Raw genomic sequence first — 15,500 nt, 5'->3', positions numbered from 1 at the left:
GAAGGGGAATAACATTTGAAATGTAAGCAAAGAAATATATCTAATAAAAAATTAAAAAAAGAATATATATATAAAAAAGCAGAAGACAGATTGTAAGAGACCAGGAAGGAAGGCAGGAGGTGGGGAGGACAATTGGGGAGGGGATGACTTGGAATAAAGACTAATATCACACACTTACAAGGAAGACTTTTACTGTTTATGCTAAATTTAAAAATTAATTCTTTATTTAATTTTTTCTTTTCTCTCTCTCTCTCTCTTTTTCTCTCTCTCTTTCATTCTTCTACTGTTTCAAGACAATGTTTTTATTTGTTTCAAGTTAGTCCAGTGACTCTGGAGTTAGGATTTTTTTTTGTTCTAACACAATTTCTTAATCCTTTCTATGAAATATAAATTAATGCTAATTGTTAATGGTTTATCACATGATTAAAATATTGGCATTTACAATTAAAGTGACAAAGGAATATTTATAAAAACAGTATGGGAGTTCATAGCACAATCCCATTTCAATTCTGTGTGAACATACTCTTTCACAGAGGTGAGGTCTCACCATGCATTTTCAGTGCTCTAGGCTGTTGTAGATTAGAAATGGTGATGACATCTACAGTTCAAGAAATAGATTTCTTCATAGTTCCAAGCCACACCTGTGTTCCAGGTTGGGTTTTCTACCTAGGCCAAATTCTTTTCAGATTAAGATCTGTAGTAGGTTTTATTTAATTTTTAAAGGAAGGAAAAAGCCACACAGGCCTGGTGAAAAGAGACTGGCAGACCCAAATACAGGATAAACTCACAGTTATCGCAAGGCTCAAGTCCAATACCAGGTTTTGGTAAGAAGGGAGATTCCTCTAGCACAGTGGTTTTCAACCTGTGGGTTTCGACTCTCTTGCAGGGGTTACATATCATAAGATATCCTGCATATCAAATATTTATGTTATGATTCATAACAGTAGCAAAAGGAAGTAGCAACGAGAATAACTGTATCATCTGGGGTTACCCTAACACGAGGAAACGTATAAAAGGGTCTCAGAACTGGGAAGGTTGAGAGGGAACAACTGCTCTATCAGAATGTCAGCAGTGAAAGAGAACACATGTCATCATTCTGTAGGACTCAGAGGCCTGAGGTGGTGTCTGAGACCTGGCACTGTCTCAAGAAGGACTTAATGCTTAAAATGGAGCTATCCTGGGGCCTGAGAACAGAAGATAATCACAAGTTAGGAAGACTGAGTTTAACCAACTCTGGTCACACGGTAGAGGGCAGTCCTGTGAGCAAGCTGTGAAGAGAAGGAGGCTGGATGACAAGTTAGAAAGCAGAAAGCAGTTTGGCTCAGGTAACAACACACCCAGAGAAAAATGCCCTTCCACTCTGTGGCTAGGAGCAGAGCTATTCTACTAAGAGTAACCCCAACGTCTGACCCCTGACCCTGAGGTCAGCTGATGATCTCTCATAGAGTCTGTGATCTCTAAAGCTCAAACCAGAATATCTGATACCAACAGCACATTCCTCCAGCAAGGTGACCAGTAAATACTTAGGGAGTGTGGAAAGTACAGAGAGAGTTTCTGTCTGTTTGGATCTCAATGCTGAGGTTGTTCCCACACTTTCAACCCACGTTGGAGTTTGAGTTCCCAGACAAAGTATTAGCCATCCATGTGGGTACAACCTGAGGGATCTCAGGCTGGTGGAAAAAAACTATTCTGTCTGCAGGCTGCAAGGTTTCTGTAGCCAACACAGGCATCAGGAGTGCAAAGAGGAGTTCCTACAGTGACATCATGCTGTCATGGTGGACATCAGGCGCTTGTCCAATACAGGCTCAAAATCAGCGTAACCACAGGGTAGGAGGCCTGACACCCCTTCTATCATAACTGGAGGTCTCTAACTTCCAAAGATGCGGACAGAAGCTGGTTCAACACCTCACTGTTTCCTCTTTTGTCCATTTATTTTTCTTGCCTTGTCTTTGTACCAGAGTCTTCTGCTCTTTTTCTTTCTACTCTTTTATTAGTAGCGTTTTTGCTTTATTATCTAGAGAAGACATGTCAGGGTTTGTTTTGTAATTCCCCTTCATACATCTATTTTTATTGTTTTCACTCTTTTTACCTTTTCATTTCTGAGATTATAACTTAATTACATTTCTCCCTTTCCCCCTCTATACCCTCCCATAAAGCCCTCTCTGCACTTCTTCAAATTCATGCCCCCTTTTTACTGATAGTTATTGCCTATTTTCCTTTATACAATTGCTCAGTCCATATAATACATCTCATATGCATGTTTTCAGGACTGACCACTTGGTACTGGACAACCAAATGGTTGTTCTTACTGGAGAAAAGGCTTCTTTCTCATTCCAGCTTTCTGTGGTAGCCCAGTTCTTTGGAGGTCTGACATCTCATGGGCTTTTTCCTGTCCAGTTTAACTCACTAATTGGTGTCAACCCTGTCAGCTCACATTTGGGAGGTCATGCTGGTGAGGCTATGTGGGCATAGCTTCTGATAAGAGCAGGAGACAGAATCTCGTAGAAAATTCCCGGACCCTGTCTCTTAGAATCTTTCTGCTCTCTCTTCCACAACGTTCCCTGAGTCTTAGATGCAGGAGTGGTTTGTAGACATATCCACCGGGGCTAAGCTCCACAACTCTGCATTTTGTTTGGTTGTAGTATTCTGTAATGTTCTCCATCTGCTGCAAAGAGACATTTCCTTGACAAAAGATGATTACTATGATCAATTTTTTATTATGTATTTTTCTTTATTGGGCTATCTTTTTATTCTTTCTTTTCTTATATTTAGTTCCATGGGTTTTACATTTTTCAAAAAACAAACAAACAAACAAACAGTAATCCATCCAACCAGACAAAGAACCAACAGAAAAATTACAAAGAATCAGTAAATATTTCTCAATAATTATCTTACATATATATAGCTTCAACCCAATAACCAAGATACAGATAGAGATTAACTGAATGAACAAAGGATTCACTCTGCTTTTCCCGTGTTTCTCCAAGAAGCACATTTCAATGGAAACTATACTCAAAAACTGAGAATGAAAGAATATAAGTCTATTTATCAAAAGGACAGAAGCCCTAAACTGGCTGTCATTGCTGTTCTGATATGAAATAAGGTAGATTTATATATAAAACTAACAGAAGAGATAAAGAAGGCCACTGTAGACCTGTGAAGGGGATGGTTTACCAATAAGATAGAATAATTGGAAGTATATATGCATTGACAGGTGAGACTCCTATTTTCATAAAACAAGCATTAAATGCTGTGAAACTTTAGCTCAGTCCTGAGACAGTTATAGTAAGTGAGTTTAATACCTCAATCTTATTTACATGTCTTTCAAATGAAAAATAATTAAAGGAACTGTAGCATTAAATTATACTATAGATAGAATGATTAATAAATTCATAATACTTAATCTAACTGATAACTTCTCCTTAGTAGTCCACTGAATCCTCTCTAAAATAGAGACTTAGGTCATGTCAAGTCTTAACAAATATAAAATTATCAAATAATTTCTTATGCCTTTCACATTGCAATGAAGATAAAACTAGGAATAAATAAGAAGAAAAACTATATAATACATGAAAACTGAACAACATATTCTTGAATGACCAATGAATCACTGAGAAAACATCAGGGAAAAGAAATTTAAAAAAATAGAGCCCAATAAAAATAAAAGTAAAAATTGCCAGCATGTTTAGGATATAGCTAAGGCAATTCCAAGAGGAAAGGTTATAGCTATAAAAATTAGATAATTTCACATAAAAGTTTAATGATACTTATCTGAGTGCTATAAAACAAGAACAAGAGAAAATTCAAAATGTTAAGAGATAATAGTGATTAAGACAGAAGTTAATGAATAGAGATTAAAAGAACAATGTATAGAATAAATTGAACATATAGAACCAATTAATTGTTTTTTTTTAAAAAAGTAAATGCCTAGATAAATTAGTCAAAAGATAGAGATGTTCCAAAATTAGAAAATTAGATATGAAAAGGGGCAATTTACAATAGATTCCAATGAAATTCAGATAATCAGTAAGTAACACCTTGAATTTGTATTAGAAAACACTAGGAAAGTCTAAAAGAAATGATAAACTCCTAGGCACAATATCACATACACAAAATGAAATCAAGAAGATATAAACAAAGCAAGCAGATCCACAGCAAGTAATGAGATTGAAGAAATATTAAAAACTCTCCCCAAAAGACTCAGACTCTAGGAACACACTGGAGGGATTCATTGCAAAATGTTATCAAACCTTTAAAGAAGAGTTACGACTCTTCAAACTGTTCCTGAACAGAAACACACACACACACACATACACACAAAACCCACTGCCAAAGTCGTGCCATGGAGCAAGCATTATATTAACACCACACTGGAAATGGACACCACCACCACCACCACCACCACCACCACCACCACCTCCACCACCACCACCACCTCCACCACCACCACCACCACCACCACCACCACCACCACCACCACCACCACCACCACAATAACAACAACAACAAAACCTGTAGACTACATTTCCCAAGAAGGCCATTCATAGATATAAACATCATTAACAGAATTTCCGCAAGTTGAATTCACTAGGAAGTTAGAACACCCTGCACAAATTAGTTCATTCTAGAGATGGGAAGATAGGTCAGTATAGAAATGTAATATAGTACATGAACTTAAGAACTAAAATCACATGATATTGCAAGAGATGCAAAGGACCCTTGACATTGTCCAGCACATAATCCTATAATTAACAAATGAGGAAAATGGAAAGGTGTTTTTTTCCTCTAAAATCAGAAACGAAGCAAAGCTGCCCGATCTAGTGTTCAAAGTCGTAGCTAAAGCAACAAGAAATAAAAGAGATATGGGTGGGAAAGGAAGAAATGAAATTACCCCTATCTATTGCCTTGATGATTATATCCTTAAATAGAACAAAGATTCCACAAAAAGGAAAAACAAAAAACCTTGGATCTGATAAGCATGTTCAGTGAAGTAGCAACATACAAAACTAACACCAGAAACTACCACCTTTTCTGGATCCCAAGGACAAATCTGTCCAAAAAGGAAAACAGCAAGCCAATTTCATGTATAATGACTTCAGTAAAACCATCTTAAAATACTTCAGAATAAGTGCAACCAAGGAATAAAGGGCCCCTACAATGCAGACTTGAGGGGAGGGAGAACCTGTAGAGATCATATCCAGAGGTTAGGCAAGGCCCAAGTTTTTAACCCAGAATTGCTCCTGTCTAAAGGAAATACAGGGACAAAATGTGGAGCAGAGACTGAAGGAAAGGCCATCCAGAGACTGCCCTACCTGGGGATCCAGCCAATAGACAGACACCAAACCCAGATACTTTTGCTGATGCCAAGAAGTGCTTGCTGACAGGAGCCTGATATAGGGGTCTCCTGAGAGGATCTGTCAGAGCCTCTGGCAAATACAGAGGCAGGTGCTCCCAGCCACTGAACTGAGCACCGGGTCCCCAATAGTGGAGTTAGAGAAAAGACTGACGGAACTGAAGGTGTTTGCAACCCTATAAGAAGAACAACAATATCAACCGAACAGATACCCCAGAGTTCCCAGGGACTAAACCACCAACCAAAGAGTACACATGGAGCAACCCATGGCTCCAGCTGCATATGTATGTAGTAGAGGATGGCCTTATCTGGCATCAATTGTAGAGAGGCCTTTGGTCCTGTGAAGGTTCGATGCCCTAGTGTAGGGGAATCCCAGGGTGGGGAGACAGGAATGAGCGGGTTGGTGGGTGGGGGAGCACCCTCATAGAATCAGGGGCAGGGGAATGGGATAGGGGTCTCACAGAGGGGAAACTAGGAAAGGGGATAACCTTTGAAATGTAAATTAAAAATATCCAATAAAAAAAGGACATTAGGAGAATTAAGACCTTCATGATCATGGATGTGCACAATTTACCGTGAAATGGCCTGTTACTAAAAATAATAACACAAATCCAACACAATTCCCATCAAAGTTTCAATGACATTCTTTATAATATTAGGAAATATTAATCCTAAAATTCATGTGAAAACATAAATGATCCTGAACAATAGACACAATGAAAGCACAAAACCCAAGATGTTAAAACCTCAACTTACAGTACAGAGCCACAGTACCAAACTTGCATGGTAATGTCATAAAGTGAGCAAGCAGACTAATGGAGTAGATTAATGTTTCAGAGTAGCCTAGACAGCTTCAGACACTTAAAAACATCGTCAAAATGCATTTGACAAGATATAGCTATTTAAAATGGGATTGGAAGAACTGTATTCCAGATGTCAATTGATAAAGCCAGATACTCATGTCCTACCTACCCCAAATCAGGTCATAATTGATCAAAGATGTAAGACCTGCAACTCAGAAACAGCTAGAAGAAAATCATGTCAATTCACAGTCACAGCCAAGCCAGGCACAGTGAAGCCTGTGTGAAAAGGACTCAAACCACACAGGAAATAACTCCATAAATTGACAGGTGGGGTTGCATGACACTGAGAAGTTCTGTATAGCAAAGAAAATGGGACAGCTTACAAAATGCAAAAATTTGCCAGCTTTATATACATTAGACAAGGATTGATATCTAGACTTCATAGAACTGTAAAACTTTAACACTAAACAGCAATCAATCAATCAATCAATAAGTGGAGTAACAAATTGAGGAAGAAATTTATGTTCTTTGAAAAATATGGTATTTCATTATGTTAAACAACATAGGCTAGAGTCAGAAAGATAAAACATTACCTGGTTTCACTCAAACGTGTTTAGATTGAAATTTATAAAACATGCAAGGGCATATGTGTTTATGTGAAACATGAATGTAGAAAGAGAGATATCATGGGAGGGTGACGAGATGTAAGTGAAAGTAGGGGAGGAGAGGAAAGGCAAGGAAGCCACTGGAAAGGAAAAGGGCAGAGGTGGAGGGACAAAGGGACCAACCAGAAGGCAGCGTGGGACAGGAGATCATTAAGTGGGCAAGTACGATGCAATAATACTTATAATAGAAATGTTACAATAAAACCCAATAGTTTATATGCCACCTATAAACATATTAAAAAAATGAAACTAAAAAAAATAAAGCTAGAGATACAGGGAAATTTAAATAGTACAAGAAAACCCAGCAATCAAATTTATAGCTTAAATGTGAGAGTTTATTTTCTAGCAAAATTCAAGTAACTAAAAAGGACATAAAAACATGAATAGGTATGTATTATAGAAGAATAAAAAACATGATAAAATACTTTATATTGAGGCTGAAGAATTGGCCCAATTATCTGCTAGAAACATGAGGGACCCAAATTAAGATCCCCAGAACTCAACTGGGGGTTGGAGTATGAGTGGAGGCATAATGTTTTTGTGAACTGTGTTGTCCTTGTGTTATTTAAATGCTGATTTCTCTGCCCTGACATCTTGTTTCACAACATTGTAATGCTTATTCTCTGTCTTGTCACTAAATGCTGATTACCCAATGGCTGGGCAGAAGAGAGATTAGGACAGAAACTTATGCCAGAGTGGAGTGGGGTCAGTGTAGTTCAGATTGTCTTGAGTAGACGAGGATCTGAGAAGACACCATGAAAAAAAACTGAAGCCCCAAAAGCCAGGTCAATAATAAAATGTAAGTATCACGGGATGGGGCTGGAAGGAAGCCAGATCAGAAAGGGCTTATTGAGGTACAGCTTGAAATAAATCTTGGTTTTTATGTGTGGCTATTAGATTAACTCACTGGTTACTGCTTATATTTTTATTAAAATAATTAATTTTATATACAAGGGTCCCTCAAGTTCATCAGTCAGGCTAGCAAAATCGATAAGCTTCAAGTTCAGTGAGAGACCCCATCTCAAAACATACGTGGAAAGCAACCAAGTAATGACACCTGATCTTGACCCCAGGGCTCTAAATGCACCTGTAGACATATGTGCATGTACCACACACACATAGAGAAACACCCACATCTCCACCCGCACTCATAATGGGAGTGATTTCTATATAAAACTCTGAGCAAATTTCTGACATATTAATCAGCCAATGAGTTAGGTAATTCTCATCATTAGTGAAAACTTTTAAAAAGATACTTACAAAAGTGGTTCAAATGTCTTTGGTACTTACCTCCATTGTAAAACCTATGACTTTGAAACATTGTTCAATTAATTCATACTGGGATTTATAGAAACTATTGTTCATCATGTCCTGTACCGTTCTGAGGTTATCATTTTGTAAGTACCTGAAGAAAGTATGAGAAGGGGAAAAATCTAAAATTACACTGAAAGAGAAACATCATACCAGAACTTGGGAAGGCAAAGGCAGGAAGATCTCCATGAGTTCAAGGCCAGCCTGATCTACAGAGCAAGTTTCAGGGCAGCCATGGCTACCCAGAGTAACCCTGTCTGGAAAACCAAACCAAACCAAACTAAACCAAACCAAACCAAACCAAACTAAACCAAACCAAACCAAACCAAACCAAACCAAACCAAACCAAACCAAACCAACTAACCAACCAAGTACAGCCTACTGGCTTACCTGGGCGGCTTATTTTCAGGCAATTTGTAAAGGGCCAGTTTTTTCTTTTCTGCTAACCCAGCATAAATGTAGTAAAAAATATGGAAATTTTTTTCTCCTCTGAAAAAAATAAACCACTTTCAGGAAGATGGTTAATAAGAACATTATTGACTATTGAAGTGATTCAATCTGTTAGATCTGTGATTGCCCACCCAGGGGTCCTTGGTCATCAAGTTCTGACTTTCTGTTGCTCATGCCATTATTTTCAACTATAAGCATCACGAGGTAGTAGCTCTTAATGTCAAGACATTTGTGAGCGACTTTCTAGGAATTTTTCTAGGCACCAGGAACATAAAATGAAACAGTCAGGAACTTTAAGCTGCTAAGACTTTGTATGTTATCAGAAATGGCCAGAAAAAGAAATAAGAGGCATAGCATGCCAGTTATCTCAATGACTCTCTGTGAGTCCTCAGGGCAGGTCTGGGCTTCCACTTTCCATATTTAGGAAACTGATATGTAGCATGTACCATCTCAAACACAGCCACAGAGCTGACTTCAGACAAGGCCTACCTGACTGCAATAGCCACATATGCAGTGGCTTCATCTTTTTATATTATGTTTTCCATATATGTGAGACATCTAATAATAATTAAGGTTCCATGGCTCCCTGGTTCTCAGTATGAAGAGTACTCCCCACATGCTAGAGTGAATCAATTAAGGCAGAAGGGTTGAATCTCTGGCTTAGAATGTTCCACAGCATGCTGGCGAGGAGTTAGGGTCCTATGTCCCCCAACTTCTTCCCTCAGATCCCCCCTTTGCAAGATAGAGGAATCATCTGCTTCCTATTGTTCTCTTTCTAGTGTCTCCTTTCTGTCATGCTTCAATTTCACCCCGATGACTCAGGTGACCATCTGGCTGTGCAGGATTCACCTTTCTGTGGCATTCTTGTTTCTGTTTTCCTGCTCAACCCTCCTGTTCTAGGATGTTCCTAAATCCCGAGTGCACCTTCCAGTATCTCCAGGCCCAAGGTGGGAGTCCAGGTAGGGTTGGGAACCTTTTCCAAGGGCTAAATTCATTATAATGTCACAGACCCCTGGCAAGCCATACCTTGTCTCCCTATTGTTACTCATCTTCCAGTTAACATAAAACCTACCCTCTCACAAAGGTCAAGGTGTTCTCACAGTCACTGCTGTGGATTCTCTCCCCCAGGATGCCACTGGCAGCACCTGACCTGGTTTCCGGTTCCTTTCTATCATTGCTCCCCACACAAAATGCCAGGGCAAATTGTCGTGCTTCTTGCTCCCTGCTCCTTTCTTTCACCACTACACAGCTTGGGTCAGTGGGCTTCAGGGGCCATTGAAAGATTTAGGAAATGAATGATAATTATCAAGTTGATACCTTTTCCTGAACAAGAACTCTTTAAAAAAGTCTTTCTACATGAAGACGGAAAAGGCACACATTTTAGTGTATAATTCTACACAAACTAATTACTAAAGGATTAGAAAGGATGTTAAATCTCTTCTACTTCTTATCCTAATTATGTAGTATACCCTCAATGGAGATAGATTTTAGATGATATTACTGTTGTTATTATTATTACTATTACTACAATTGCTACTATTATTGTCATTTTTGAGAAGTCTCCCTATACCCCCTAATCTAGCCTTGGATTCACAATACATTTGCCTTGGCCTTCGCAATGCTTGAGATTAAGGAATATACCACAATACCTAGCCTTTTAAATAATATTTTGTTCTGTTACATAGAAAAGTTCCTTAGAATAAATGTTAATTGAAACTTATCTATACAGATCTGTGAAGATTTGAAAGTTGTTAGATTTTCCTTTGGTACAGGGCCTAGCTCAAACAGAGATGATGGGAAAAGCACAATTTGGGGATGGGCTTGGTTGAACTGAAATGCAAGATATGTGGGTGGTCCAAAATGGAAACGGTGAGTTCAGGAACAAGTAAGAAGTGCTGATTTCACAGAATTACATGAAGTCAGGGAGTCAAAGAGAGTATGAAGTGATAGTAGAGAGGGGAGAGAAATGCCTCAAGGACAAATCATAGTAAAATATACATTTTAGGAATGGGTGAATGAAATTTATATGAAGAAAATGTATCACACAGGAAGGAGGGGAATCTGAAGTAGCCAGGGAGGGGGGTTGTTAGTTAGGGTTTTACTGCTGTGAACAGACACCATGACCAAGACAACTCTTATAAAGGACAACATTTAATTGGAGCTGGCTCACAGGTTCAGAGGTTTAGTTTTTATCATCATGGTGGGAGCATGGCAGCATCCAGGCAGGCATGGCATGGGAGGAGCTGAGAGTTCTATATCTTGATCTAAAGGCCTCTAGAAGACTACTGTCTTCAAAGCAGCTAAGAAGAGGGTCTCAAAGCCCACCCCCACAGTGACACACTTCTTTCAACAAGGCCACACCAACTCCAACAAGGTCATACCTCCTAATAGTGCCACTCCGGGCCAAACATATTCAAACCACCACAGGGATAAAAAAAGACAGGGTTTCAAGGCTGGGTGATGACCCAAGAGCAGACACACCCTTTATTTTACACTTTTTAACTTAATTCTGAATAGCGTAAGAATGGAATTGAGGGGCTCATACATGCTAGGTAAGCAGTATACTGCAGAAATTCACACAGCCTCCACATTCTTCCTAAAAAGCCATGCAGATTCTCATCTTCAATGCCACCACCTGTTGCTTGTTGCAGGTACCACTGAAACAGAAGAAATCTATTACAGACAACATATGGTTGTGTGTATGCCGCATCGTATGCGATATGCAATTTGTATACTGCAAAAAGGACTCATAAAGACATGAAAGTGGCCTGGGAACCTGGTGCAATGAGGGAAGCTGTAGGGATAAGAGAGGATGCAGACTGAGCATGACTAGAACTCATTATATTCTGCTATGTCAAAGAATAAATTAACTTCTTAAAAGTTAGAACAAAATCAACAACTTAGTTTAGTTCTCATCTATTAAGCACTACCAACTAATCAAGCGTCTCTAGGATTAGCACGGTATATAATTTATTTGCTTTGTTTTCTAGGCATCACACTGATTGCCCTGCACGTCACTTCTTAAAGCACTTCAACAATGCAATGTATAATTAGTGAAGTGACTCATAAATGTAGACACAGGAACCTAGTAGATTTCTCTACCATTATCGGTTTACATCAACCAAGATGGTAATTTTACAAGGCCTGGAGTTACTATGAGAAATGTACTGACCTTCAGTAAATAAACAACCAGAGAGTTAAAGGAAAAAAAGAAAGAAAAACAGCTCCAAAGGATTCTCATCTCAGGTCAGCCACAAACATCAAATATACACTGAAGACTGAGTGTTACAAGACACAGGTACTATTCCTATATTAGTGCTCCCAGGACCAATGCAGGGTCTCAGTGAGGTACAAAACATGGTTCTCTGACCATGGCCCCACTATTTTTAGCCTCTGCTATTTCTTTGGAGTTCTGCTCAGCCACTTGTAGAATGCCCTCAGGATGATCTTATATGAGTTCAATGGCCTTGGGTGGTGAGGATTTATCATGCAGGCAAGTTCCCTGAAACCTGCAAAACTGAGGCAAAATCCTCAGTAGTGTGGTTTACCTCTTCATGGCTTAACTCTGAATCTTTGCAGGAGATGCTCAAAGGCTGAAGATAAAGCTTTGCACACCCAAAGCTCCACAGCGCATCCGCATATTTTGTCCAATTAGAACTTCTTCCCCATAGACACTGTCTCCTCCATCTTTCTCCTTGTGATTTACATGCTCATTCTCAGGCAGCTGAACTCATTTCCCACTCTCCTGACTAAACTAAGTGGCTGGTGAGTTTGAGCCACAGAACACAGAATTCTTAGAGAATGATGAACTACTTTGTTGAATTAAATATTAATTAATAAATCTCAGCAGTGGGTTCGCTATCCACGTCAATGGTTTGTGTTCCTGAAAGACACATGCACAGCCTTTCTATTTTAATATGCCTTCATCAGCACAACAGCTAGGCCACTGCCAAATCTCCATGTGGTTGATTCCTGCCAGTCATCTGGAGTTATTACTTACTAAACTCTATATTCCGTCTTGGCTGCTCTGGACACAGGGGGCTGCCCAAATGGGCTACACTCTGGGCTGCCTCTCCTGGCTCATTAACATGGTGGCCATGCCTCTCTGTACTGCACTCTTCTCAGGTATGGTGTCTCTCTCTCTCCTCTCCTCCACACTCTCCTAGCATGGTGGATCTCCTTCCTTCTTCCTCTCTTCTAGTCCCAAGCAAGGGGATACCAAAATCTTCACCTCTGTCTGTCTGTAGAGAAATGAGGAGAGTGCTCCCAGCTTTCTAGCTTCAAGGCAACCTAGGGTCTTTGTGATTCTTAGCAGACTGAGACAGACAGTGGAGGAAGCAGACTTTCTCAAGCAGAGAATCCTGATGTTCTGCCAAGTAAGCTGCAAACCTGAGGAAGAGACCTTGTTTTTAAGAGTTTTACTGCTGACAGATTTCTCAGTCTGCAAGGAGGTTTGGGTCACTTTGAACCAAGATAAGGTATTGCTAGGTAAATAGCACTTGGTATAAACTGGAAACTGTGGGAAAATTTTCATTCTGCCTTTTGTATAAAAGATACTGAAACATTCAATACACTGTGCATTGGCCGACTTGGCTGAGTACCCCCTGTGTCCTGGTTAGGGTGGCTCTACCCTTGGGACTCCAACACACTAGACATTGACAAGTGGTTACCTGACAAGGCTCTGTTGTTGCAATATATGTCGACATCTGTCATTCCCAGCTATTGACTGTTGGCATTTTTAGTTACCAATCAGAACCAACAGGGAGCAGGATCTCCGAAGCTAATGCACGGTATGCAGTTTGGGGGACCCAAATTAACATTCGAATACAAGCAGCATCAGGCCAAACCCGCTATACTACTTCCACCAAAATCTAAGTTGGTTTTAAATCTCCTGTGTTCACCACATAGTAGACATTAAAAAAATTTGTCAAATAGATCAATGAATGAATGAATGAATGAATGAGTGACTATGGGGCTTTGGAGATACAAGGTTCAAAGTTCAGCTTTTGGCATTAATCGGTGTGTTCTTTTAGTCTGTATCCTCCTGAGAGATGGAAGAGACAATATAGCAAGACACAGACAGTGAGGTGCTTAGCACAGTGCCCTATTTGTCCATGACAGCAGAGAACGTGCCTGCCGATCTGTTTACGACTCTTAGCGAGAATTTTAAAGGGCTGAGGTGGGAGATTAATGCAATCAATGCTTGCTGAACTCGAGCCATTGCAAGAGAAAACCAGCCGATACAGCTATAATTTATATTTACGAGAATTATCCAGCATTGTCTTCAATGTGCTCATTTTCTCCCAAGCAGCCTCACTTTATTTTTCACCTTAAAATCCACTATATTTAACAAAGGGCTTTAGTCACAAGCTATTAGTTTACCATTGTGACAACGGTGCTCTAAAGATGAATGCAGTCAGACACTGACCTGTGCAGAACAGGGCAGAGGAAAAAGAGAAGGAAAGAATCGATCCTCTTAGAAGAAAGGGTAAATTCATTAGATAAGATACATGCCTGCTCTGGTTCCTTTCTGCTTCTCAGATTGGCTCTCCAACCTTGTTATGATCCCTGTTCCTATTGGCTCTCCAATCTTCTGTTTTCTTTATGACCCTTGTTCCCCAGTGCTCTATAGACTGCCAGGACCTGAGTCCCTCGTCCTCTGGCTCTTGAAGAGAGGAAGCAAGTGAAGGATCTACTGACTCACATTCTACTTGGTAGAGGATGCAGTTCTGTGAGGGCTACAGACCTCCAGGCAGCCCCTGTCCTCAGCTGTGGTTGTCCTTGGGCTCTCAGATAAATTTTTCCCCTGGCCCCAGAAGCCTTGGGGGTACAAATGTTTGTTTTTTGCCCTTGCTAATCTGGACTAAACTATTCAGCCTCTGCTTAGCATTCATTCCTTCTTGATTCTTTGATGGAATTTTATCTTGTAAATAGGGTTTTCAGATAAATGCATTGAGTTGTTCCTTCTTTGTAATCATGATTGATTATAATCCACTGAAATTCATAATTTAAAAGATGTACCTATGGAGCTGGGGAAGTGGCTCAGTTGGTAAGAGTGCTCACTGTGTGAAAATGAGAATTTAAATTTGAATCTCTGGAACCCACATAAAAATCTCCCCATGTATGAACGTATGACCATTCTTATGTCAACATTGTGGGGCAGGGGCAGGTGGCTCCTCAGAGCTACCTGGCCAGGCAGCCTGGGACAATTGAGAGACATGACTCAAGAGACTAAAACAGAGAATGATAGAGGGTGACACCTGACACATTCCACTGGCTTCTCATGCTATGAGCTTCCACATATGTACAGATGACACACACACACACACACACACACACACACACACACACACACACACACACACACACACGACCAAAATCTATCTAGATATAATGCTTCTTCTAATTTTTAAAGATCACAAAATGTTTCTGCATCCTGCCTCCACCCTCTTCCTCTGTTTCTCTTCAGAAACTGGCAGGCTTTCATGGATTTCGACCAAACATGTTATAACAAGTTGCAGCAAGACTAGGCACATCCTCACGTTAAGACTGAATGGGCAACCCAGTTGGAAGAAAAGGGTCCCAAAAACAAGCAAAGGAGTTAGAGACAGCCTTGATCCCACCAGAAGGAGCAGCAGCTCCTAACAAGAAGATCAAGTTACACATGGTGACATTTATTTTAGAGGGCCTATCTCAATCCTACAAAGGCTCCTGGTTGGTTCACTCTTTAGGAATCCCTATGAGCCTGGATTAGTTGATTCTGTGGGTTTGCGGTCTTCTTGAGCCCTCTAACTCCACCTAACACTTGGTTGTGGGTCTCTGTATCTGTTTATATCAGCGTCTGGATGAAGCCTCTCTGATGACATCTGGGCTAAGTACTAATCTATGAGTAGAGCAGAGTATCATTAGGAGTCATTT

The 15,500-nt window shown here is 39.9% G+C and overlaps 1 protein-coding gene across 1 annotated transcript in view; it reads right to left on the bottom strand.

Annotated features, from left to right (window-relative positions):
• The window catches only part of Myo3a (myosin IIIA), a 224,061-nt gene that overhangs the window by 105,601 nt on the left and 102,960 nt on the right, over nucleotides 1-15,500 (bottom strand). The window contains 2 exon segments of the mRNA NM_001419731.1: nucleotides 8,112-8,226; nucleotides 8,523-8,621. Coding sequence (NP_001406660.1) covers nucleotides 8,112-8,226; nucleotides 8,523-8,621 — 214 coding nt within the window.

Source organism: Rattus norvegicus, chromosome 17 (genome assembly GCF_021556685.1).
Source record: "Rattus norvegicus strain SHRSP/BbbUtx chromosome 17, alternate assembly SHRSP_T2T, whole genome shotgun sequence".
NCBI classification, from domain to species: Eukaryota; Metazoa; Chordata; class Mammalia; order Rodentia; family Muridae; genus Rattus; species Rattus norvegicus.
The sequence above is the reverse complement of the archived record's forward strand: the minus strand, read 5'-3'. Positions and strand labels throughout refer to the sequence as shown.